The sequence below is a fragment of the Electrophorus electricus genome, chromosome 1 (genome assembly GCF_041902795.1).
Source record: "Electrophorus electricus isolate QZ-2024a chromosome 1, ASM4190279v1, whole genome shotgun sequence".
Classification (NCBI taxonomy): Eukaryota; Metazoa; Chordata; class Actinopteri; order Gymnotiformes; family Gymnotidae; genus Electrophorus; species Electrophorus electricus.
This window is the reverse complement of record NC_137497.1, coordinates 36,916,803-36,941,767: the sequence shown is the minus strand read 5'-3', so window position 1 is coordinate 36,941,767 and position 24,965 is coordinate 36,916,803. Positions and strand designations below refer to the sequence as shown.

The following is a 24,965-nucleotide window of genomic DNA, read 5'->3' as shown; positions in this document are numbered from 1 at the left end:
TTTAGATATCATTTGGGAATATAGACACAGCAGAAAAAGATTTGTGTTAGTTCACTGATGGCAGTGTTGCCACTAAGCCTGATTTAGTGTTTGGAGCCTGCAGTCATCGCCTACGACATCCTTCCCAATTAAAGGCAATAAAAAAAACGCGTCAGTGAAGCAACCCTCTCATATCTACAAAGAGTCCTACGGAGATCTCCAAACAGGGGTGAGAGAACAGCACTAAGCAACCATGTACGCCTTCTGTCCGAGGCAGGTGCCTACTGTGCCTTGCATGCTCTGCAAACATACTTGCAGTGGTGAGAGGCTCAGAGGGTGCACTACATACCTGTCGTGTCTGAGGGCCCTCATGTCCACATACACGGTGGTTGGGTCCGGTCCTGAGGTGCCCTAAGACCCACAAAGCATGAGAGTTAGTCGACATTCACTACAGCTGAACTGGTAATATCTTTTTTTTTAAGTCAAGACTTTAGCTAGTGTGCTGTTTCATTAATAAAAGATTATGGAAATCGATGTCTGAAATAAATGAAAAGCAAATATATCATAGGAAAACAGCAAAGCAACCATATTCAAGCAGAAAAATCCAAGCTTAATTCAGTTCCCAGAAAAGGCTGTAAATTGTGAAAGAACAAAAACAGAAGGGACTGACAATGTGTGTGTGTGTGTGTGTGTGTGTGTGTGTGTGTGTGTGTGTGTGTGTGTGTGTGTGTGTGTGTGTGTGTGGAGAAAATGTGCACTGTGGAGACTGGTAGCCGGGGATCCCCAAAAGACGGCTGGAGAGACCTGCCTTGCGAAACACTCACTCCTGCCACTTACTTCATTGCTCGTTGACCATTGACATCACTTTGGAGTAAATTCTCAACTTTCCAGAGACAAACACAGTAGTTTGCATTTTAGCAATTTGGTTTGGTGACTTGAGAGGTTTACCAGGCAATGAAGAAGCCCCCTTTCCATTTCCAAGAGCCATGACAGGACCCCACCCACCCACACGCTCGCTCACTCACTCACTCGCAGGGTAAAGGAAATCACTGGAGCATGCACCTCAGAGCCCAACCGAGCCAACACAAAAGAGCCACCCAGCAGGAGCCTGACAGGGACAGAGCCCTACCCGTATCCCAGCAGGGGGCACCCTCCACCTGGCTACACAGAGCCCACACAGCTCCGTATGTGCAGAGTGCACGTGGGCCCATGTTCATTTCACGCAACTTGGCGAGCGTAAAGGTGCACAACCGGCAAGCTAGCTCGTCGTTTAGGATGCCACCAGAAGAACGAGAATAGTGGGATCATCAATGGGCAACGTGCTTTACGTGCTACTGTGTCTATATTACAGCATGGATGGGCCTGGAGGGTCCCACTGGGACAGGGGTGGGACACTTTCAGCTCTAAGGCCTTCTACAGATGTATGGAGTTGGCAGCCATTAATCTATTAGACCCTGCAGCCTAGTAACCTTACATTGGCCATACATAGAGGACCTTCAGCGCAGAAGTTCAAAACCCCACTGCTCGGCCATTTCCAACCCATTTGCACAAGGCACTATGCGCATGGGGGCATCTGACACCAGGGTGAGCACCCAGAGCCCGGCGAAGCTAGTGTCCAACCCACGGGGGGGGTTGGGGGGGGTTCCCTACCTGGTCAAGCTTCCCAAGCCTGTAGGGCTACAGCAGCCAGTGATGAGACAACAAGGGTGGCAGAGAGAGAGAGGGAGAGAGGGAGAGAGAGGGAGAGAGAGGGAGAGAGAGAGAGAGAGAGAAGGGGCAGGGGAGAGAGATGATGACAGAAAAAAGGGAAAAGGAACAAGAACAGAAGAGAGGGAGCAGAGGTAGCGGGGTATGACAAAGAACAAAAAGAACCATGAGAAATGAACTGTTTGGGAAACAAATCAGTGTAAAAGAAAAGGAAGTCAAAACCACATGCAAAAATGACAAGATATGACACATAACGGCTCTTCGTACGTCTGCACGGGTGATTGTGGAGATATTATGTGGCCTTGTTTCTCTTAACGCTGTAAATCCAGACAAGGAATAAAGCCCAAAACAGGAAATTCCACTCCCAACTGGACATAACAGGGCAGTCAGAAACTGGCAAACTCATGACAGACATAAAGCCTTATTCATAAGAGCCTTGTAAAGGGAATACCTTTCATTAAATCCTTGCCAACATGCCAGGAGTCTGGCATGCGACTCTGAGCTTCAATCTAGAATGACAAGGAGGATTAATGTTTAAACACCCTCATATATCCTCCATATTCTTTTTACATGAAAGTCACGGTTCACTGCAGCACTGAAACCCTCAGATGTGTGTTTAAGTTCAGTGGCTGTGTGGTGGGTGATGGCGTAAATACACCTAAAGTGAACAGCTCACACGAGCCACCACGGGCTGAAGTCCCCTGTCCACACTCCCCAGAGCTCATCCAGCCACATGGCCTGCCACCTGGGCCTGTGGCAATGTCAGGGAGTGGAGCAGAGCCAGTCTCCCCATCAGGCACGCGCAGGCGGTGGGCGGGTAGGGAATCCTGGACCGGGTCCGTGGTGCGCCCCCATCCAAGAATCGCTATGTGGTCTCTCTCCTGCTTTCTGTCACCTGCGAGCGCGCCGAACTCTCGCGAGCACGCGGGGCGGTGTGCCGCCATCTTCACTGACCTGCAGGCATATGGCCAGGTTGACTCGGCAGCCGAAGGAGGTGCTGACAGCGCGCGGGTGCAGGCCCAGGTCTTTGAACAGCTTGGAGAAGGACTGAGTGAGCGCTATCCGTGGCCTCTCCTCTGCTACCACCACGCACGTCCTCACGCGGGACAGGTCCAGGCTACGCGACTGCACACGCACACGCAGAAACACAGCATCCCAGCGATCGCAGAGTTAATCTAGAATGATTAAACAAGTCGTGCTTCTCTAACCTTTTAACCTTTTTAAAATGTATGTCCATTAAATGACATAAAAATAAACAGCACTCTATCGTAATCATACACTTGATAATGCATAAACCGAGAAGAGAGGAAAAAAAAAACAGGCCTTACAGTATGTGATGAAGGAAATATGGCGTTTTATTTTTCGTTTGAAAGGGATGTAATTCAGCCCGTTCTCCTCTTCATCAGTTGTCCCCAGCGCTAATGAACTGCACGCCACTGCTCTGCGTAGCAGTTAGGAGCTGTGGCGGCCACGAAAGACTAAATCACAGTAAGTAATGCCTATTTTACAAGGCAGGTGTGCCAAGAGGCACAGGCGCCCTTTCGCCTTCCCCTGGCTAGCTGGCGTGATGACGACGCGCATACTCGTGCTCGTCTACAGCTCCCAGCCTCAGCCCACTACCACACACCGCCGCTCAGGACCACGGCTAATAAGACGTGCCGCTGGGTAATTATGGCTCAGCCATGTTAAGGCCCAAATCACTGGCACCCAGTAAAATGAAGAAAATCATCACAATGTGTTTTTAATAAGTTAAACTCACTGTGAACTTAGATTTCTTTCAGATTTTCATCTAATATTTTCATAGTCTTAACTTTACCATGAGTACCCATAATTCTGGGCGCTCTATAAAGCAATGCAGAGCTACTGACTAATGAAAATGTTTCAACTGTTTTACAGATAATATGACTTTTATATCGCGATAATGCTTGTGCAATGTATCGGCCAGGCCACCCTCACACCAGACATTAATCACACAATAAATTATTCTGCTGAGAATAATCCACCCGTACCTTGAGCGACTCGGTCTGCAGGCCCAGGCCCTTGGTGCACAGCTCCATGACGGAGTAGGAGCAGAAGGTGTCTCTGACGCGGAACTGACTGACAGCATGCAGCCAGAGAGCAGGGTTGACTTCCAGCTCCGATGGAGGGATCAGGATGGACTGGTGCCCTGAGTACACGCTTCACACGCGTCCGAGAGAAGAAGCGCCCGGTCAGTACGGTGCTCGGCTGTGGCATTGCACGCGGCACGAGCAGCAGTGGGAATGCACGCGCCGCTCAAACGAGACAGACATGCTGAGTACACGCTTCACATCGAAGCAGAACGCGCAAGCCCAGGTCCGTGCTGGAAGGTGCACATCTGTCAGGGCGCTCTCTCTGGGGCTGGCCCGGGTCAACACACAGCAGCGCTGAGGCATACAGAGGAAACTGCCCTCTTTATCCCTCTCACTCAGTCATACACTCTCACTCTTTCACCTCAACCTGTCAGCTCACACTTACACGCACTCGCACGGCGAATCACTCTCTGGCATTCACTCCGGCTCCCGCCGCTCACTCATGCGCTCTCGGTCTCTCACACGCTCTCACTCACCCTATACTCTCTTACTCAGCCCCCCCCCCCATCCCCCTCACCTGCAGAGGCACCAGAGGACGAAGCCCAGGCCGCAGTAGGGGTCCAGGCAGATGGCCACCTCGCGAGAAGGGTACAGCTCGCACTGGAGCTTGATTGATCGGCAGAAGGCACTGGTGGCAGAGTGAGACATCTGAAATAAGAGGAGAGACGTGGGGATGGGTGGGATGAAGGGAGAGAAGCGAAGAGAGAGTCAGGGAGGGAGAGGGAAGACAAAAGATGAAAATGATTTTAAACAGAGGAATAAAAAATAATGAATAAGAGAAAAGAGAAGACAGGAGCGGAGGAAGAAAGATCAAGAGAGGGAAAGAGAGAGGCAGAGACCAGAGTGAGGTCTCACATTAACACCTGATTCACTAATGTGACAAGTGTAGTACTGTTCAGCAGGGCGAGGTGGTGACGCCCCCCACACCTCTAAATGTCATTTCTCTGTTTTGATAGACTAATGATAAGATAATGTGTCTAGCCTGTTGTGCTAAAAACAATTTGCACCCAAACTTTCAAACTCATCAGTAGTCACCCCTGCTAATTAGTCTCAACCTATTTATGCTCATTTAATGAGTTGAACAAGAGAGCAAAACAGTAACGGTTCCAAACGCTCATTTTTTCACTATTTGGCTGCTTCCCACAAGAGTGTGATGTGTACACGTGTGTTTTCCCTGGCGGGTGTGTACGTGGCGAGACTGTGGTACACAATGGGAGACAGCTGCATCGTTCCAGCAGGACTGGAACTGCCGAGAAGAACGGCCCTCCTGATTCTCCACCGGCCCGCTATCCACCGCAAAACAAGCAGCAAAACAGCCTCGCACGCCAGCCGTAAAACATGGCCGCAGCCCCTCCGCACCAAGTGCCAAGCCTCTATCCACCGCGGAAGGCTCGTGCAGGGAAAGGTTTTGAAGCGTGCCAGCTTTGGGGCTGTGGAGCTGAACAGTAAGGAGATGAAGCTCACTGAGCCAATAAAGGAAGAAAAGATCCCTGGAAAGCCCTTTCTGCGGCCGTGGGGGCGTTTGCTGGCAGAACGCTACCTTGACTCCCGCCAGCATCCCTGTGGTGGACACGCTGAAGTCCAGGTAGGCTAGCGTGTCTGGGTTCGAGGGCTTGTACACTTGCGGGGGCTTCTTCTTTGGCAGATCGTCTGGGGAGTGGTTTGAGAAAAAACAGTTTACTGCACCATTTTTCGTGAGCCAGGTTCCACTTCAGCATGACGTGTCATTGCGTGGAACAGGATACAGTATTATGATATTCAACAGGATATGATATTCAACGTGCACGCGTGAGGCCCAGCTGGCTGTCGGCTCACCCGTGTCTAAGACCGGGGGCCACGTCCTGACGTCCACTGCGGCAGACGCCTCTTTCGACTTTAGGAGCTTGCTTATGACCTGCGTGGTCATCACACAGGAAGACCGGCTCACCTGTGTACAGGAACGTGATAATGGATCATGAACCAGACAGACAGACAGACAGACACAGACACACACACACACACACACACACACACACACATAAGAAGAAAAGCACACAAAAACACCCAGACTTAAAAGGTTTCACTCCCTTAAACAACTTTTCTTATGTCTCAATGAGATCATGTCTTTATGCTCCAAACACTCATATGGCGACAAGAGTCGGATTTCTGGTGAATGGCACGCATAAACAACTGTTGTTTTGCGGCATGGCTGGGATAAGTCCAATACCCACCTCCACGATCATCTTCACAGTGGGCAAGGTTGTGGCAATGTTCTGGGGGTGGGGCGGGCGCACGGTAATGGGCACACAGCCGGCATACAGGCACCCGTAGAAGGCTGCGATCAGGTCTATGCCTGCAGGAACAGGGCACAGACATGAAGATGCGCTCGGAGGACACTCGTCCGAGACCTGTGTGCTTGAGTGCTTGTGCCGCTATAAAACACTCAGCTTATAATGGGAACTGGAGATCACAAAAACACAAAAGAGGGTGTAGTTTCCTGGGGAGGATTTTATTCAGCAGTGTTGTGCAGTTTAACGAGAAACGGTAGGTGTGTGATGGGTGATGGTGTTCCTAGATGGAGGTGTTCCTGGGTGTAGAGTTAATGTTGGGTGTTTGGGGGGGATTGCTATGAAATGTAATATTCTGTGTTTTGAGGAGGGGTTTAATGTTAGGTGGTGTATGTGCTGTACCAGGTGGGTAGACCAGCGCTACATGGTCTCCATCCTGTAGGTGGCCTCGCTCCATCAGCATGGCTGCGATCTTCTCCGCCCGCTTGTGCAACTGCAGGCACGTCAGTGAGCTCAGGACTGTCCCCTACACATACGCACACACACACACACGCACACACACACACACACACACTCTCACCATAAGATCTAATTTTTTGTACTGAGTTCAAGGTGATAAGTGAGGAGGGGCGGCACCATCTGTGTGTGTGTGTGTGTGTGTGTGTGTGGTAAGGTGATCTTTGGGGATAGAAGAACATAATCCATGTTGTCAGGTTTGTGAGTGCTAATGTGAGCACTAGGGAAGAAGAAACTGTTATACTGTGTGTGTGTGTGTGTGTGTGTGTGTGTGTGTGTGTGTGTGTGTGTGTGTGTGTATGTGTGTGCGCGTGTTAAAGTGATCGGTGGGGATATGGAAATATTATCCATGTGTATACCTGCGCATTAATCTCAGCACTAGGGGACATGGAAGTGCTTTGCTCTTTGAGTGAGTGTGTGTGTGTGTGTGTGTGTGTGTGTGTGTGTATATAGGAAGAGCTACCCGTGAGCTGAGCAGGGTGAAGAGTACATGGTCTGGAGTGGTCTGTGCCCGCCACTGTAGGACCTCAGACAGGAACAGGAACTACAAGAAAGGAAAGGGCCTCTGTCAAATAGTACTAAACTTCATAAAGCCCACAGGAAGAGACCAAGAGTACAAAACCAATGTTTTAGACAACATTATATCTAAGAGTAAAAGGCAGCAGATTTTATTACACAAACATCCCATAACGTTTAGTGAAAGATTAGTGTTTATATTTAGAGATCACTTAAAAAAATGCTTCATAGCACCTTTGTGACAGGGGAAAATATATAGCTTGTGCATAAACTGTTTTTGTTAGCACTCATAGTAAAAAGCTCTGCTAAATCAATTAGCAGTTGGAGCTGGCATTACCTCAGGTCTGGAGGTGGCGAGGGTGTTACTTCACTTACAGGCCTGATATTCCCAGGCGAGGTTTGAGCCCTCCTCAAATGCCGCCAAACCACCACATGCGCACTCACACAAACGGGGCCCGATTTTCTTGGGCAGGAAGGGAATGGCGGAATGGGTGGGAGGGGCTGGTGGTGGTGGTGGTGGTGGTGGTGGGGGTGGGGGTGGGGGGCTTTGCTACGAGTTTAAATATAGTCAATGTACAGGGGAGGGAATGATGACACAGGCTGTGCAGACATCCCAGATGGCATGCAGCGGCGGGTGAGTGAGAGGGTCATGCGCGAGGAGGAGGGTGATAACTGCTGTCACCCTCACGCTCTGATTAAGTGCAGGACTCTGTCAGCAGCACCGAGGGGCTGGGTGTGTGAGAGTGGCATGGAATGGACAGTGCTGGTGCGGGGGGGGGGGGGGGGTCGAGAGAGAATGGGGGGGGGAGAAGTGGGGCAAAGCAAGGTGGGGAGAGAAAGTGGGGAGAAAGTGAAAGACAGAAAGAGTCAAAGAATTAAACAGACACACGTGCAGACAGAGAGACAGATAATGAGCGAGTGAGTGAGTGTGTGACTGAGCGACTGAATGACAGTGTGTGTGTGTGTGTCTGTGTGTGTGTGTGTGTGTGTGTGTGTGTGTGTGTGTGTGTACAGCAGTGTGTGCCAGTGTGTCGGGGTTGAAGCAGTGCAGACAGCAGTCATGCAGATGCAGTAATGGCTTCCATCTTTCAGCTTGAGAGGGCACAGTAATGGATTCTGTCGGAGTGGGAGCCGGCTGACTGACAGTAGGGCAAAGTCAGAGAAACCAACCCAACACAAACACAAGCAGAAGGACAACTCCCTGGGAAGAGGGACTACTGCGATGGCTGCTCTTCACAAATGACAGCAGACTTCAAAAATGTAATTTAGAAAATCATGTGCTTTCAGGGAGGAAAACAGGTTAATCCATTAATATCAAAAGTGTTGATCCAAAATAGCTTAGATCTTATGGTGCGAGAGAGAGTGTGTGTGTGTGTGTGTGTGTGTGTGTGTGTGTGTGTGTAGTAATACTGGCAAGACAGTTTCGGTGCAGTTCCAATGGTGCGTTCAGAGCTGTTGTTTTTGGGACAGTGCTCTGTGAAGGCTCCGGTTATGACAGTTACTGATTGCAGGCATAAATATGGAGTAAGAGATTAAACGAGCCTGCAGGCCCCCAAAAGCGGAAAGATAAAAACGACTGCAGCGCGGCCCGGTGGAAATGCAGCAGTCATCACCAGATCCATCTTATTGGCGTAATTATAGATCACGGGAGGGTGTCGTGTTTATCTTGACGATAAGCGAGGCGGGGCAGTGCCGGCCACCTCAGCTGAGTGAGGCGGTAGCGCCGGTGGGAACGCCACCAGGGAGTCCAGCACGCCGACAGCTGTTTAACGTGCTTTCCCTGAGCATCCTGTCCTGTTGAATGCTTGCCGTATGGGTGGATGGCTGAATGGGTGGGTGGGTGGGTGGGTGGGTGGATGGATGGCCGAATGGGCGGGTGGATGAAAATCGAGGCCCCGTGGTGTCACACACACACCTTTCTTGCCTGGTCATTGTCTTCGATCTGGCCCAGGTCCCGCCCGCTGGCCTGTGCAATCCTCTTCCCTGACACCAGGTTGCCCACCATCACCGACGCGGGGCCGATCTCTGCACAGCAACATGGAGCGACGCGTATCACAGCCTGGTGAAGGCGCTCGCCCACGTGCACACTCACAGAGATGCACACTTCACAGGGCAAAACAGATGTCTGTCTCTCTCTCTTTTTCTCCCTCTGACACATAACCACATGCAAATTCTCCAAAACCCCTGAGTCATAAACAAATACAGGCCGACTGTCCAGACCCGAACATGCCAACCCACCCACACACCCACCCACACACTCCCGGACATCACTGCACACGCACACACACACGCACGCGCATGCACACAGGCAGATCGGAGGGGTGCTGTGGAGGCACACCTGGCTGCTTCTGCCTAGGTTTGGGCAGGTTGGTCACGCAGGTATGGGGGCACATCAGCACGTTGCAGGGGTGCAGCGAGCCCTCGAGGAACAGCTGCTTGGTTTCCGACAGGTGGATCCCGCCCAGCGGCGTCTTGGGGAGGGTGTTTGCGGGAACCAGGGCCAAGCAGAAGACGCCCACGTTGTGGATGCTGTCGATGGCCTGGGAGTGGGTGGGGAGGGATGTGGGGGTAGAGAGAGCCGGGACAGACGCTAAGGGGAGGCATGGAGAGAGAGCCACCAGGGAGGGGGGCTGATTTCTGTGGCCGGAGCAAAGCACAGCCACCACAGGTCGTGACCTTCATAGCCCGCAAATTACAAAGCGCAAATAAAGAAATAAATGGCATACATACAAGAGTATTGGCCTGCAAAACAAAGACTCAAATATGGAAAACAGGGCGTGTAAGCAAGAACATCAGCGCTTGAGCTGCGGTGGTCAGGGTTTTGGCCTCATGGCCTCTGCAGCTGGTTTCTGCCCTGAGAGGGAAGCTCCTCCTGCGCTTTGGCTTGTGTGGAACAGGACAGTGCTAATTACCAGCCTATCAGTGTGGAACCACGACTAAACGCACAACACGTTCAGCAGCCCTGAGACCAACAGCCAGCAAGCGTTTCTGCTCCGATGGCATACTGCCTTGGGTGTGGGCAGGTGGAGGGACAGGGGTACCTGCAGTACTCGGCTCATCCACTGGAAGCTGTCCTCCTCCGTGGAGTCGGGTCTCTGCTCCGCCACCACCACGATGCGCTCATCATGCAGCACGGTCACGGAGAACACGGCTATCCTGCAGCAGGGAGGGGGCGGAGTCAGGAACAAACACATATATAAAGACCAGGGCAGGGCCCGTGAGCGAGGTGTTCAACCACAGACCTCGATTCGAAAATCCAGTCCTGGTTTTACTAGCCGCTGACAATTAATTTACGTCACAGGACATCTCAGGGTCCTGAAGATCCAGGTGCGAATAATTTTCCATTCACCTTTTTCCCAGGAGTCAGGTATAGCAAATCAGTTGTATTCAGTCTTCAGTTAATTACTAATCATTACAAGATCCAGAGTGGGAAACTGGACTTGAAGTCTAGAGATGAATACCCTTCGTCTATGCGTTCAAATACAATGCGTTCAAGAATCGCACAGAGACAGAGACAGAGAGAGTCAAAAGCAGCCCATCCCCCGTGCTGAGATGCCTGCAGCATGTGAGGACGGGTGAGCCGAGCTCTCTGAAGGAGCTACGGGACCCTGCGTTACGGTTCCCCGAGGCGTCATCTGTTAGTGAAAAGAACACGCCGCATTCCTGATTCACATGCATCCAAATACTGCACCATAATCCCAGAAGAGGTTGTGAGTGTGAGTGTGTGTGAGTGTGTCCATAAAAATAGAGTACAGCTTACAGTACAAGTTTAGGTTTTGCATTAGAAAGATACAGTTACACAATATGTAGGTCAAAGCTTACTCCTCACACTTGTTCAACTGTGTGTGGGTGTGTAAGGCAGCCCTTTCTCACCTGCCCCTGTACACAAACTTCATTGGCTCAACAGCCAGTGCCGTGGCAACGATGTCATCTGCGTTATGCCGCCTCCCGCTGACCACCATGAGGCCATCCATCTTGCCAGCGATGAAGACGAGACCACCGGGGCCCACAAAGCCCAGCAGACCGGTGCGAGTGAAGGGATACTCGCTGATCGGAGCCCCACAGCTGCTCATGGGGAATACCTGAGCACAAAAGCCAGCCCATGAACGTGCAGCACAGGACTGGACACGAGGATTGTAAACACGTGTGTGTGTGTGTGTGTGTGTGTGTGTGTGTGTGTGTGTGTGAGAGAGTGAACCTCAAATGTGTTCTTCGTCATTCCGGCGAGCCCATAGTATGACGTCCCCGTGGCAACAGAACACACACACAGCTCTCCGATCTCATCGGTCCGGCACAGCTGAGGGACTCCCTCCGGCTTCACCACACACATCAGAGCTGGGGAGGCGTATACGTGCACACACACACACACACACACACACCCTTTGCATCATGTGTGTGTGTGTGTGTGTGTGTGTGTGTGTGTGTGTGTGTGTGTGTGTGTGTGTGTGTGTGAAGTGCTAAACACAGAATGCAGGCTAGACCTAGTCCAGGCCACCCTCTTCATCTCCTAATTAGGCCCAGAATCTGAGAGTGCTGCCAGCTCAGAGCAGGACACCAGGGCAATTCATCATGTGCTGCCCGGAGCCTCCCAGCGTGCACTGACATTTGCTTTGGTGAGTGATTCTAAGGCGGCTCAACAACAGCAGAAAGCCTGCACACGGTCAACTTCTGTGGAGCTTTAAGGGAAGAGAACAGCCTGCAGTACTGTGGCAGCACGATCTCCATTACAACGCTGTTCATCAGATGGCCATTAGAAAACAGTGGTAGATCTATTAAGCTATTAGCTTCCTAGCAAGGTTTCTGCCCAATATCACAAATGTGGTACTGATCCAAACAATATGGCCTCTCCAGGTCTGTACTTGACAAGTTTGTAGATTTCTCCAAATGTGTAAATGTGTAACTGTGTGTATACGTTTCTGTGACTGTGTGTCTGATGTGTGAGTGTCTGTGAGTGTGAGTGTGAATGTGTGTGTGTGTGTGTGTGTGTGTGTGTGTATATGTGTGTGTATATATGTATATATGTGTGTGTGTATGTGTGTGTGTGTGTGTGTGTGTGTGTGTGTGTGTGTGCGCGCGCTTACCTCCAGGCATGACCGTGCCCACGTCTTGCACTGTGAGCACAGAGAGGCGTTCCTCTGAGTCCACTCGGATTACCCCGTGGCTCAGGCCCTGCATGGAGAGCACCCCTCGGCCTGGCGGCTGGTTGCTGTCATCTGTGGGCCTGTGCCAAGCACAAACCATCAGAACCATCAGCTGGCCTTGCCCTCTGAAACATACCCTCTGGAATAAAACCTCCGGAGTCTACATTCTGGGACAAACCCTCCGGAGTCTGCATTCTGGAGCAGAAACCCTTTGGAGTATACAGTTTGGAATAAACCCTGTGGAGCACAAATTATGGAATAAGACCTCTAGAATACACCCTCTGGAATCCCGGACATATCAACACTGAAGTTTTTTTTCTTGTGTGTGGGTGTGTGGAATGAAGGCGGTGGTTGTACATCACAGGAGAGGTCTGAGAAGGAGCTGAGTTTGGGAGACGCGGAAGTGCACGTACCAGTGCACATTAACCCGAAAAACATTAAAGACATGCTTCCTTGGCACTTGTGCTTAATGGTGTGTGAGTGTAGGTGTACGTGTGTGTCTGTGTATGCATGAGTGTATGCATGAGTGTGTGTATGTGTGTGTGTGTGTGTGTGTGTGTGTGTGTGTGTGTGTGTGTGTGTGTGTGTGTGTGTGTGTGTGTGCGCGTGCACATGCCTGACCACTCAGGGGTCAATACGGGCCTGTTCTCTACATCTGTGAATTACATATGAAATGATGTCATTGCCCCGCTGACAAAAACAGCAATAAATATATTTATCAGCATCTGCATCTGGCATGGCTGTTCCCTGCGAGCTCACTGGATGGAGGCGTTTCTCATCTCGGCCCGGCGCGCAGTCAGGAGAGAGGGCTTGCATTACATTTTGTTTCACTTAACTCCTTTCTGTGTTGGCCTTCAAAACAAACCTCCAACATTAAAAACTTTAAGTGTGTCATGCGAGTGGGCGCCAGCCGGCAGGAATGACCAGAGACAGCTAATCCAAGAGAAGGAAAACCAGATGCCGCCATCCAAGGGGTCACTCGACAGATATGGCAGCCCCCTCCCAAACTGTAATTATAGGACCAGCCTAAGAAAATATTATTTTCTTGTAAAAGGTTTTGGAAAATCCATTAAATGCAGACCGGGCCAGTGATCGTTTGCCTATAAGAGCTTGCAGGCTCTCCTCATTCTTTAGGAAGGCATGTGGACATGTTCTAAAGATGATTTAAAAAGAGGCTCTGCAGTAAGCCGAGAGAGTCCAACACGTGCAGTACAATCTCTCATGGAATGGATGGGTTTTGGTTGACTGGAGCAATATGAGTGTGGTCAACAAAACTAATGAATCATAGGAAAACGGTGTCAAAATGGATGATTGGGCTGAAGTAAAGAGCAGTGGTGTGTGAGTGGAAAGAAAGGTTTGGACTAGAGGATGGGTGTGTGTGGGGGGGCAGGTTGAGGAGGCTGGATTAGATTAGATGCTAGTACTGAGTGTGTGAGTGGAAAGAAAGGTTTGGACTAGAGGATGGGTGTGTGTGGGGGGGGCAGGTTGAGGAGGCTGGATTAGATTAGATGCTAGTACTGAGTGTGTGAGTGGAAAGAAAGGTTTGGACTAGAGGATGGGTGTGTGTGGGGGGGCAGGTTGAGGAGGCTGGATTAGATTAGATGCTAGTACTGAGTGTGTGAGTGGAAAGAAAGGTTTGGACTAGAGGATGGGTGTGTGTGGGGGGGCAGGTTGAGGAGGCTGGATTAGATTAGATGCTAGTACTGAGTGTGTGAGTGGAAAGAAAGGTTTGGACTAGAGGATGGGTGTGTGTGGGGGGGCAGGTTGAGGAGGCTGGATTAGATTAGATGCTAGTACTGAGTGTGTGAGTGGAAAGAAAGGTTTGGACTAGAGGATGGGTGTGTGTGGGGGGGCAGGTTGAGGAGGCTGGATTAGATTAGATGCTAGTACTGAGTGTGTGAGTGGAAAGAAAGGTTTGGACTAGAGGATGGGTGTGTGTGGGGGGGCAGGTTGAGGAGGCTGGATTAGATTAGATGCTAGTACTGAGTGTGTGAGTGGAAAGAAAGGTTTGGACTAGAGGATGGGTGTGTGTGGGGGGGCAGGTTGAGGAGGCTGGATTAGATTAGATGCTAGTACTGAGTGTGTGAGTGGAAAGAAAGGTTTGGACTAGAGGATGGGTGTGTGTGGGGGGGCAGGTTGAGGAGGCTGGATTAGATTAGATGCTAGTACTGAGTGTGTGAGTGGAAAGAAAGGTTTGGACTAGAGGATGGGTGTGTGTGGGGGGGCAGGTTGAGGAGGCTGGATTAGATTAGATGCTAGTACTGAGTGTGTGAGTGGAAAGAAAGGTTTGGACTAGAGGATGGGTGTGTGTGGGGGGGCAGGTTGAGGAGGCTGGATTAGATTAGATGCTAGTACTGAGTGTGTGAGTGGAAAGAAAGGTTTGGACTAGAGGATGGGTGTGTGTGGGGGGGCAGGTTGAGGAGGCTGGATTAGATTAGATGCTAGTATTGAGTGTGTGAGTGTGGAAGGACATCACCCACCTCCTGATGGCCACAGTGAGTGCCTCGGGGGAGCTGGCACACGGACAAATCACCTCCGGCCTCAGACCCTTACTCTGGAAGACATTCAGGAACGCATCACATGATGAGATAGACCCTGAAGGGAGAGAGAGACAGAGAGAGAGAGAGAGAGAGCGCATGAGGGAGTAGATAAGAGAGGGTGGAGCAATTATTTCTCATTACTGCCTAATTAATATCAATTTAATTCCGGAGCATGCTTGATCGTAATTGTGCCAAAAGTGATATTTGAGCAGTTCTTGGTCACACACACTTCGACATTTCAACACCAAGCACATTCACACCTACTCACACGTACAGCTATTAGAGCGCCTGACCGAGCACTTATGATACGAGACTGCTCGTATGTATGTGGGTATGTGTGTGTGCAGGCATCTCCATCTCTTAAGCACACACACTGGCTTCAAGCAACAGATATATATAGCACATATGCACACAACAGCATGCATACACGTGTATAAACACACACACACACACACACACACACACACACAAATAATGTTATGATCATTAAAGCATTTGACACATGGCCATGTGAAGCAGCTGTCCAATCATTAGACTTCATTTTCAAGTCCCAGATATTCATAGAAAAACAAACACAAATGTAAGAAGGGGAGGGACAGAGAGATATGGAGGGAAACAAACAGACTGAGTAAGATACAGAGTGGGGCAAAGGCAGGAAAAGAGAGAGAGAGAAAAAGAGGGAGAGAGGGAGAGATTAGAGAAAGAGAGAAAGAGAAACAGGAATAATAACTTACATGGATTGGATCCATCGGCCACTATCAGCATGCGCAGAGAACTCAGGTTGATGTCTCTCTGGTCCCTGTGGGCCACCAGTGCCCAGTGCATGTCTCTGCTCTTCACGCACGCCACTTTAGCTGCACACGTACGCGCACACGCACAAACATGCGCATGAGATACATTACACATCAACAGAATACCTTACCAGGGCGGCCTATTGTCTTGAGAAACCAATCTATACTAAGCTATGTGCTCCAAGTGTGTTGTTGAGAAGGGCAGCACGCTCGCGTGGGGGCGGACCTTTGTACTGACACACTTTTTGGATCCAGGAGAGCGGGTTGACCTTCATCAGCGAGTAGGGAATGCTGATCACGTGCATCATGTTCATTACACTCTGGAGACACACACACACACATACACACACAAACACAGACAGACACGCGTCAGCGTTTCTCTGCTGGGTTGCGTGGCTTGTGGGTGGCGTGAGCAGTCTTGCCAGTGAAGGGACCTACCGTCAGGATGCCATGCCACAGACCCACATCCTTCTTAAAGTCTAATACATTCACTATGGTCTCGGCTGGAGGGGAGAGAGAGGGAATGGGCTCACTGTTTATGCGAGAATAAAACGGAAACCGCATTGTTTATAGCTACAACAGTTTACATACATATTGACATTCACCAGTAGTTTATATACTCTTTCTGTGTTTTTGTGTGTTTGTGTGTACATGCGTGTGTGTGTGTGTGTTTGTGGGAGCATGCACCCACCTTCAGTGTATCCACAGGACTGTGTGAGAGCCTGGCAGTGTGTGAGCAGAGCGATCCTCATGACTGTCACCCCAAGTACACTGCCGTCCTTACAGGTCTTATACTGCGTGCACACACACACACACACACACACACACACACACACACACACGCACACGCACGCACACGCACGCACACGCACGCACACACAACGCCGCATATGAGATCAGCCAGGTGTCACGCGCAAGCACCCGTTTACAAACCCACAGCCCAAGCCTGCAGGGCCCTGATCGGCTGTGTACACCCAGGGCAACAGAACTGGCCCCTCCACACGCGGCTGACCCAGCGATGCACGTACTGCATGTACCACACGTCTCACGTGCCTCTAAGAGGACTGGGACATTCATCTCGCACCCGGGGGACGGCGTGGCCACATGCGCTCGGTTGAGACGTTCTGCCTTCCTGTGCTTGAAGAGGAAAGTCCGTTTCCTCTCCGCGCACGCTGAGAGCGGCACCTCACGATTACGCGGACGCTGTTCCTCAGTCATGCTGGACCACTAGTGGAGGGTGGGATCAGGGACTCTCGCTCGGCGACGGATGTAGTGCTTGAGACACGGAACCTCCCAGACTGAGACATCTTAACAACCGGGAGGCTGGCAACGCGGACCGCCACGGGAATACGGCCTTTTCAGAGGCAATGGGGGGTGAGGGTCTGACCCCGACACAGTGAAAGTAGCTTAGCAGGAGCGAGAGCTCCACCAGGGTCCCATTCCGGATCGCTTACCTCGATGTAGGCGGTATCGTTGTTGGCGTCTTTGATGTGGGGAAACCAATCACGCGGCGGCTTAGAGAGGTGTTTGGACTCAGTGACGAACCACAGCAGCTTAGGCCAGCCTATGTCACACAACGCCAGAGGAGGGAGACGTTTAATGAAAATGTCAGAATCAGTAATGAATATTAAATCCTCCCGGCTTTAGCCACCATCCAGAATGGGCTGCAGTGATCAATCACATGACGTGAATAACCTTACTGGGTTCAGTCTACTGTGTCTGCCTCTCTCTCCACGTCTCTCTCTCTGAGTAAATGAACATCCACTCTTTCCCATCCTTTATCAGCACATTGTCAGTATCATAAAGCCATTACCTTTGCAAACACTATTTATAGCCCCTTTCTATTTAAACCTCCTTGCAACTGAGAGGGAAAAAAAGCTGAGTACAGGCTTACACCCCCCTCCACAATACACACACACACAGGCACACACACGCAGGCAGGCACACACACGCAGGCAGGTACACACACGCAGGCAGGCACACACAGGCAGGCTCACACTGGCAGACACACAGATGCACTCTTTGGGGCCTCCGCACTCCAAAGCACTCCCATGCCCTTTTCTCTCCTTACACGCACGCACGCACACACGGCTCTCACCTTTGAACTGGGGTATTTCCCCGGTAGGTCCTTTGGGCAGGCCCTTGTGGCAAGCGTCGCTGGTCAGGGCCACAGTCACCCCACAGCTCCCCAGGAGGAAGCCGATCTGCTGGCTGCCTGCGTCCTGCAAGGCACGGGGCAGAGTGGAGGGGAGAGGCCATGCTTAGCGCGGCCTCCCCACGCACACACACAAACATCCATCACTATCCGCCAGGGTCAGAGGGCGGGGGTGGCCGCAGCCTACTTACTGACGCTAAGCTAAGAGATCACTCTACCGCAACAGCTTGTAAATGAATGTTTTTGTGAGTGTGTGTGCGCATGTGTGTGCGTGTGTTTTTAAACACGCCCATGGGGACACTTAATAATTTTCCCTCATTTTAACTCTCGCCTCCGATGTCTCCTTCTGAGCGACATGTGCAGACGCTACAGCTGCCTCTCAGCTGGACGGCAGACGCAGCTTTACTGGATTCCAAGCGGAGCCGCACGTAAAGGAAGCCAGCAAGTGTTCTGCCAGCGCCGAGATCCTTTTCCTGGAATTCCTGAACTGATGAAGGGCCGGAGTCTTGCCAAAGTGCTGAGATCCCTCACCCCACACCGACACGTCCCTCCCCCTCCGAGAGGAGAGGAGAGCCCCATGACTCCGCTAAGGCAAGTTTGGCAAGTTTGGCTTGTATTAAACCCAGACGAGAGCGCCTGTGACATTTGCAACACGCGGTGCGGAGAGTTTCTGAGAGGCCGTCCTAACGCCTCACATCAAAAGCTGAATAACTCTGAAACATTCAGGCGTCTCGGCCAAGGATACTGGGGACTCTGGGGGTGGGGGAGCTGAGAGGTGCTGGCTGGAAGTCGTCATGGGCAGGAAAAACAACAACAAACACCAAGATCAAATGAAACTCTCTTTCAACTGCTAAATCCCGATACGGCTGATACCTCTGCCCACCGTAGCCACAGCTGCGGGGCTCTGCGGGCAGCAGGCACAGGTCTGTTCAGCTCCTCACCTTCCTGGTGAGTGGCACCTCAATGGGCACAGGAACCACCTCGGCCAGAAGACAGCCGTAGAAGGCCACCATGAATGCGGCAGGGTCGTTGTTAGGGAACACGAGCGCCACCTGCTCCCGCAGAGAGGAACACAGAGAGAGAGAGAGAGAGAGAGAGAGAGAGAGAGAGAGAGAGAGAGAGAGAGAGAGAGAGAGAGAGAGAGAGAGAGAGAGAGAGAGAGAGAGAGAGAGAGAGAGAGAGAGAGAGAGAGAGAGAGAGAGAGAGAGAGAGAGAGAGAGAGAATGTTACATCCCGGACAGGGACAAATACTGATGTAACACGAGAGAAATCCATGAGACTAGCGTGACACTGACATGAAGCTACAGGGCCTTGAAAAAGTATTCATACCCCTTGAACTTTTCAATTTTTTCATGTTACACCTACAAACTTAAATGTATTTTATTGGGATTTTATGTGATAAACCAACACAAAGTAGCAAGTAATTGTGAAGTGAAAAGAAAATGATACATGGTTTTCAAATGTTTTAATAAATAAAATTCTGCAAAGTGTGGCATGCATTTATATTCAGCCCCCTGTACTGTGATATCCCTAAATAACATCCAGTGTGACTTCAAAGGTCACCAAATTAGCAAATAGAGTCCACCTGTTTGTAATTTATTCTCAGTATAACTACAGCTGTTTTGTGAAAACCTCAGAGGTTTGTTAGAGAACATTAGTGATCAAACAGCATCATGAAAACCAAGCAACAGCAGACAGGTCAGGGATATAGTTGTGGAGAAATGTAAAGCAGTTTTAGGCTATAAAAAATATCCCAAACTATGAACATCTCACGGAGCACTGTTCAATCCATCATCCGAAAAAGGAAGGAGTATGGCACAACTGCAAACCTACCAAGACATGGCCATCCACCTAAACTGACAGCCCAGGCAAGGCAAGATCACTACTTAGAGAAGCAGCCAAGAGGCCCATGGTCACTCTGGAGGAGCTGCAGAGATCCACAGCTCAGGAGGGACAATCTGCCCACAGGACAACTATTAGCCGTGTACTCCAATCTGGCCTTTATGGAAGACTGGCAAGAAGAAAGCCATTTTTAAAAACAAGCCATAAGAAGTCTCATTTGTAGTTTGCCACAAGCCATATAGGGGACACAGCAAACATGTGGAAGAAGGTGCTCTGGTCAGATGAGACCAAAGTTGAACGTTTTGGCCTAAATGCAAAAACGCTATGTGTGGCGCAAAACTAACACTGAACACACCATCCCCACCTTTAAACATGGTGATGGCAGCATCATGCTGTGGGGATGCTTTTCTTCAGCAGGGACAGGGAAGCTGGTCAGAACTGATGGGAAGATGGATGGAGCTAAATGCAGGGCAATCCTGGAGGAAAACCTGTTAGAGGCTGCAAAAGACTTGAGACTGGGGCAGAGGTTCACCTTCCAGCAGGACAACGAACCTAAACATACAGCCAGAGCTACAGTGGAATGGTTTAGATCAAAGCACATTCATATGTTAGAATGGCCCAGTCAAAGTCCAGACCTAAATCCCTAAATGGCAAGACCTGAAAATTGCTGTTCACAGACACTCTCCATCCAATCTGACTGAGCTTGAGCCATTTTGCAAAGAAGCCTGTAGATGTGCAAAGCTGGTACAGACCTACCCCAAAAGACTTGCAGCTGTAATTGCAGTGAAAGGTGGTCCCACAAAGTATTGAGTCAGGGGGGCTGAATACAAATGCACGCCACACTTTCCAGATTTTTATTTATTAAAACATTTGAAAACCATGTATCAATTTTCTTTTCACTTCACAATTACTTGCTACATTGTGTTGGTTTATCACATAAAATCCCAATAAAATACATTTAAGTTTGTAGGTGTAACATGAAAAATGTGGGAAAGTTCAAGGGGTATGAATACTTTTTCAAGGCCCTGTACTATCAAGGAACACACCGTGAATGCAGATCAAAGGCTGAGGGTGTATTAAGTAAGGAAAAGCACAGGCCCAGCCAGCAGCAGTGGCCAAGGCTTTCCAATCGCTCCATTTGAGGTTCAGAAACGTATGTTCAAGCATCGTTCACCAAGGCAGGCGCTGTGAAGAGGCTCGCTCACCCGGTCTCCCGGCCGCACCATGGGCTCCTGCTTGGTCCCCAGTTTGTGGAGGATGTTGTAGGCCACTTTGATGCTCCTCGACCACAGTTTACCTGCGACGCACGACACGCAGGCGCGTTATATTTCCAACAAACCACGCCCCAGCAGCACAGTGCCCAGCCTCCTGTACGCTAGGCAGACGGCAGTGCCCTGGCTCATCTGGAACTCAAACTGGATTACTCCAGGAGAAAGGACAACTGCACAATGCATACACCACATCCCGCTTTAAGTTGAAAGCGCTCAAAGCGTTTCAGAGAGAGTGTGAGGGAGAGAAATATGGACAGAAGCCCAGCAAATTTCAGTTAACTTTCAATTTGCATATCATTTGCACGCCATCCATCACATGACCCAGCCGAATGTTTTGAGCGACAAAAAAACGCATAACACGAAGGAGCACTGACTGAGTTTCTAACCCCCCGTCGCCATGACGTGTAAACAGACAGGGGTTGAATAACCAGAGCATCACTCAAACAGGCGGACGTGTTCTATTTTTGGAGAGAGGCTCGGCCCCCGTGGTCCGCCTGAGTCCAGATCGGAGTGTGGGAGGTGCGGGCTGCTGCTCACGGCGTTCCGCATCCCCTGCTGACCCACCTCTCGTCTCGAAGCCAGACGCCTGACTGGACTAGGCCGGCTGGGGCAGACGTGGTGCAGTCAGGTCACGCTTTGCTGGTCCTTCAGAAGAATATGCTTGTGTTGTGTGCAGTACATACATATGTGTAACTGTGTGTGTGTGTGTGTGTGTGTGTGTGTGTGTGTGTGTGTGAGAGAGAGAAACTGGAACGGCTCTCAGACTGCCAGAGAAGCAGAGAGTGGGGAAAATGATCATCTCTTCAGAGACAAGAAGAGAGAGCGGTTCACTGCAAAATCCATCCAACACACACACACACACACACACACACACACACACACACACGGCAACACCACAAGCCCATTGTCACACCTCTCACCCGTGACTTGCCGCACGCAGGATCCTTGCTGAGAGAGCTCAACTGACAAAATACACCTCACGCATGCAAGAATGTGTACACACACACACACACACACACACACACACACACACACACACACACACACACACCACCATATATCAACACCAACAAAATACACACACACTCTCTGAGCCATCGATTTATACAAGCCCTGTAAAACCTTTCAGGTAAATACGTTTCTAACAAGTAAACTAGTAGGAGACACTATTAACATGTTAAGAGTATTAACAGGCTTTAACATACATGAGCATATGGGAGGGTGGAGGCAGTGTCAACAGGGTGGGGCTGTTTACCGTAGGTGAGGACGTAGAGGGGCTTGCCGTTGGTATCCATGGTGGTGAGGCAGGGGGCTTTGGGGGAGATGGTGCCCCAGCGCTGCAGCGCCGCCTCCAGGGACGGAGGCCAGTTGGTCACCACCCCCAGCTGCTCCCCCCGCATGGTCATCATCTGGGCCCCCTCCGGCCGCGGCTGGTTCGGGTCTGGCTGCTGGACTGCACCAGGCGATGTCGTCAGGAAGAAGAGATTGTTATTGCGTGGTGGGGGGATGGGCAGAGTTTGTATTGTTTTTTTTTTGTTTTGTATTTTGCGATGGGGTGTGGAGGGGCGTCGGCTTACCCTCCAGAAGCTCCTCAAAGTCGTCCACAAAGAACTCGCGCAGGGGTGGCCGTCGGGGCTGCTTCAGGGTGTTCACCAGTTGCTGGATCTTAGCAGAGACTCGACTGCTGACCGGGACACCTGAAGACACCCAACCCCCCCACACCGCGCACACACACACACACACACACACACACACACACACACACACACACACACACAAACATACACACGCGCACACACACGCGCACACACACGCGCACACACACGCGCACACACACGCACGCACGTACATTAATGAACATGTACATGCACTTAAGACACTGGTCTCTCCCACAGGCACTCGCGCAGAAGCACCACACCCTGCGGTTCGGGACAGGAGCAGGACAGGCGCGGGACGGCCAGGTCATGCACATTCCCTCCTTGCGCTATTTACTTATCATCTCATCTCTGCATTTTCACGTCACTCCAAGGAAATTCTATGAAGGTTCTGTTCTATGAAGGTTATTGATCAATGCTTCTGACAAATGCATTTGGGGGCGGGGGTGTGGAGGGGCGCCGTGGGGGGGTGAGTCCCCGGAGAGCAAATTAAATTGTCATAAAAGAGGGAGATCGATGCTCTCAATCATGGCTTAATCTCGGAGGATCCATCACTACAAATACCAGAGAGGGAGCTCAGGCAGGGAGAGCTGTCCAGACAGCGCGCTCAACAACGTACACACGATCGGACACTTCTTTGCTTTCAGTATAGTGGCTAACGGCAAGGAAGTGGGGACTGGTTCCAGGAACGTGCTAAATGTTTATAGCACCCTCACCAGGCAGTGACAGATGTTTCTGCAGCACACACGCACCACCCACACACGCACACACATCCACACGCCCTGCGCTCTCACCGTCTCCGGTCTCCATGAGCTCGGCGTTGCCGTACTTGGGCGTGGTCCGAGGCACGGTGGACACCTGCGGCCGCTCCACCTGGACGGGGTGCTCAGAGGCGTAGGTGGTGACGTCCGGCGGGGCCGAGTGGTTCTCTGCGTGCGGAGGAAGCAGACGCTCAGAACGCCGTTCGGCAGGGGGTGGAAGCGCAGGCCGAGGTGGCCGGGGTGGGGGCGGGTGGAGGGGACTGTTGCCTTCAGAAACATGGACGTGTCCAGGAACAGATGGATGGATGGGAGATGAAGGACGCAGAGGAGAGTCATTTCCTCCTCTTCATAATTACAGGCCCTTTTACTTCCACTCTGCTACACCTCTGGGCTTTATTTTCTCTCCTGTTCTCTCTCCGATTGTAAATTCTCAGCTGTGCGTGCCCTGTTATTCACCCTTCATTCCTCCCAGGTCTCACTGATGCACTAAAGCGACTCCCCCAGACCGGATGTTTCTATCACATCGGAGCCGAGGGCTGTGGCCGATGCACAGCCGGCACGATTACCATGCCGACAGCGTCTGCAGGTGAATCACAGCCTATAAACCCGACACATTTCCTTCTCCGTCTCTTCCGTTCTTTTTTGCCCAGGATGTAACGTTTCATTTTGTTGTGCTGCGGGGTGGGAGGCTGGATGAAGGCTCAGAGGGTTCAGAGGGCTCGTAAACGTGCTCGCACGCCCGTTTCATGCCAAACGTGAGCCTATTCTGACATTCTGGGCTTTCGGAGAAATGCGCAGCAGGAACACCAACAATGCCCGTCTAGCTGTGCTGCCGGTGTGATAAAACGTTCGGACCAGCCCGGGCCGACACGGAGCGCCGCGTCCACCCAGCTCGGGGGCAAACGGACAGACACGCTCCTGTTCAGCTGGGCCGTCCTCAGGTTCCATTACAAAAGGAGGAACCTAAATCACGTTATGTCTTATTTGATATGCTGACATCATAACTTAATAGAGAAGCTTATTTCAGCGCTGTGTTTTGTGTAATGCAGAACTGCTGTGGTGTGGCTCTAAATGAATTTACAGCCAAGTGTGGCCTGATTCGATCAATGGTTGTGTAATTTCGTTCAGCAATTCTGCAGCTGTATTTCTCTATTTGGATTAAACCTTTGACAATAACACATGTATTAGTCATACGCCTGAGAGCAGTGACTGACGGCCACTGACTGTGGGCAGTGAGCGAGAGAGAGAGAGAGAGAGAGAGAGAGAGAGAGAGAGTCGAGGAGACAGTAAGGGAGACAGACAGGGAGAGACAGGGGGACAAAGAGTGAGAGCGAGAGGAAAAGAGAGAGATTGAGAGAGAGACAGAGACACACTGAGAGAGGGCGTGTTTTGGTAAGAGAGACTGTGTCAGACACGAAGCAAGGGTCTGTCTGAGAACGTGACTGAGACAGAGTACAGGGTCCACCACCACTGGCGGCGCTCTTGTTACTCTTGGGCCTACTCCTACGCCGGCCACACGCCCTCCTCAGCCTCTGACACCCTCCCACAACCCAGCCTCTTCCCTGCCTCTCCACTCCCACCACCTGCACACTCCCTTCCAAACGTCCTTCCCACTTTAGCTTCCCTCTAACCCCTCCCCCAGTTCCATCAACTGCCATGAATGTCAGAGGAAACACCCAGGAGCCTTGTTACTTACGTAATATGCTAATAATA

At 51.0% G+C, this 24,965-nt stretch overlaps 1 protein-coding gene across 12 annotated transcripts in view; it reads right to left on the bottom strand.

Annotated features, from left to right (window-relative positions):
- The window catches only part of dip2ca (DIP2 acetate--CoA ligase C (putative) a), a 65,873-nt gene that overhangs the window by 1,902 nt on the left and 39,006 nt on the right, over nucleotides 1–24,965 (bottom strand). For 6 of the 12 annotated variants that reach the window (XM_035525982.2, XM_035525990.2, XM_035525985.2 and 3 more), the window contains 28 exons: nucleotides 23,286–23,420; nucleotides 22,414–22,533; nucleotides 22,092–22,289; nucleotides 20,771–20,862; nucleotides 18,665–18,775; nucleotides 17,667–17,790; nucleotides 17,023–17,132; nucleotides 16,260–16,362; nucleotides 16,007–16,071; nucleotides 15,795–15,888; nucleotides 15,512–15,631; nucleotides 14,718–14,832; nucleotides 12,178–12,317; nucleotides 11,295–11,431; nucleotides 10,970–11,178; nucleotides 10,138–10,252; nucleotides 9,435–9,636; nucleotides 9,012–9,121; nucleotides 7,044–7,124; nucleotides 6,467–6,590; nucleotides 6,008–6,129; nucleotides 5,613–5,724; nucleotides 5,338–5,447; nucleotides 4,315–4,445; nucleotides 3,696–3,864; nucleotides 2,641–2,811; nucleotides 1,630–1,656; nucleotides 329–390 (listed from right to left, as the gene is read on the bottom strand). In XM_035525982.2, coding sequence (XP_035381875.1) covers nucleotides 329–390; nucleotides 1,630–1,656; nucleotides 2,641–2,811; nucleotides 3,696–3,864; nucleotides 4,315–4,445; nucleotides 5,338–5,447; nucleotides 5,613–5,724; nucleotides 6,008–6,129; nucleotides 6,467–6,590; nucleotides 7,044–7,124; nucleotides 9,012–9,121; nucleotides 9,435–9,636; nucleotides 10,138–10,252; nucleotides 10,970–11,178; nucleotides 11,295–11,431; nucleotides 12,178–12,317; nucleotides 14,718–14,832; nucleotides 15,512–15,631; nucleotides 15,795–15,888; nucleotides 16,007–16,071; nucleotides 16,260–16,362; nucleotides 17,023–17,132; nucleotides 17,667–17,790; nucleotides 18,665–18,775; nucleotides 20,771–20,862; nucleotides 22,092–22,289; nucleotides 22,414–22,533; nucleotides 23,286–23,420 — 3,409 coding nt within the window. The remainder of the gene's footprint in view (nucleotides 1–328; nucleotides 391–1,629; nucleotides 1,657–2,640; nucleotides 2,812–3,695; nucleotides 3,865–4,314; nucleotides 4,446–5,337; nucleotides 5,448–5,612; nucleotides 5,725–6,007; nucleotides 6,130–6,466; nucleotides 6,591–7,043; nucleotides 7,125–9,011; nucleotides 9,122–9,434; nucleotides 9,637–10,137; nucleotides 10,253–10,969; nucleotides 11,179–11,294; nucleotides 11,432–12,177; nucleotides 12,318–14,717; nucleotides 14,833–15,511; nucleotides 15,632–15,794; nucleotides 15,889–16,006; nucleotides 16,072–16,259; nucleotides 16,363–17,022; nucleotides 17,133–17,666; nucleotides 17,791–18,664; nucleotides 18,776–20,770; nucleotides 20,863–22,091; nucleotides 22,290–22,413; nucleotides 22,534–23,285; nucleotides 23,421–24,965) is intronic. The other 6 variants (XM_035525983.2, XM_035525987.2, XM_035525986.2 and 3 more) reach the window with 4 other exon arrangements.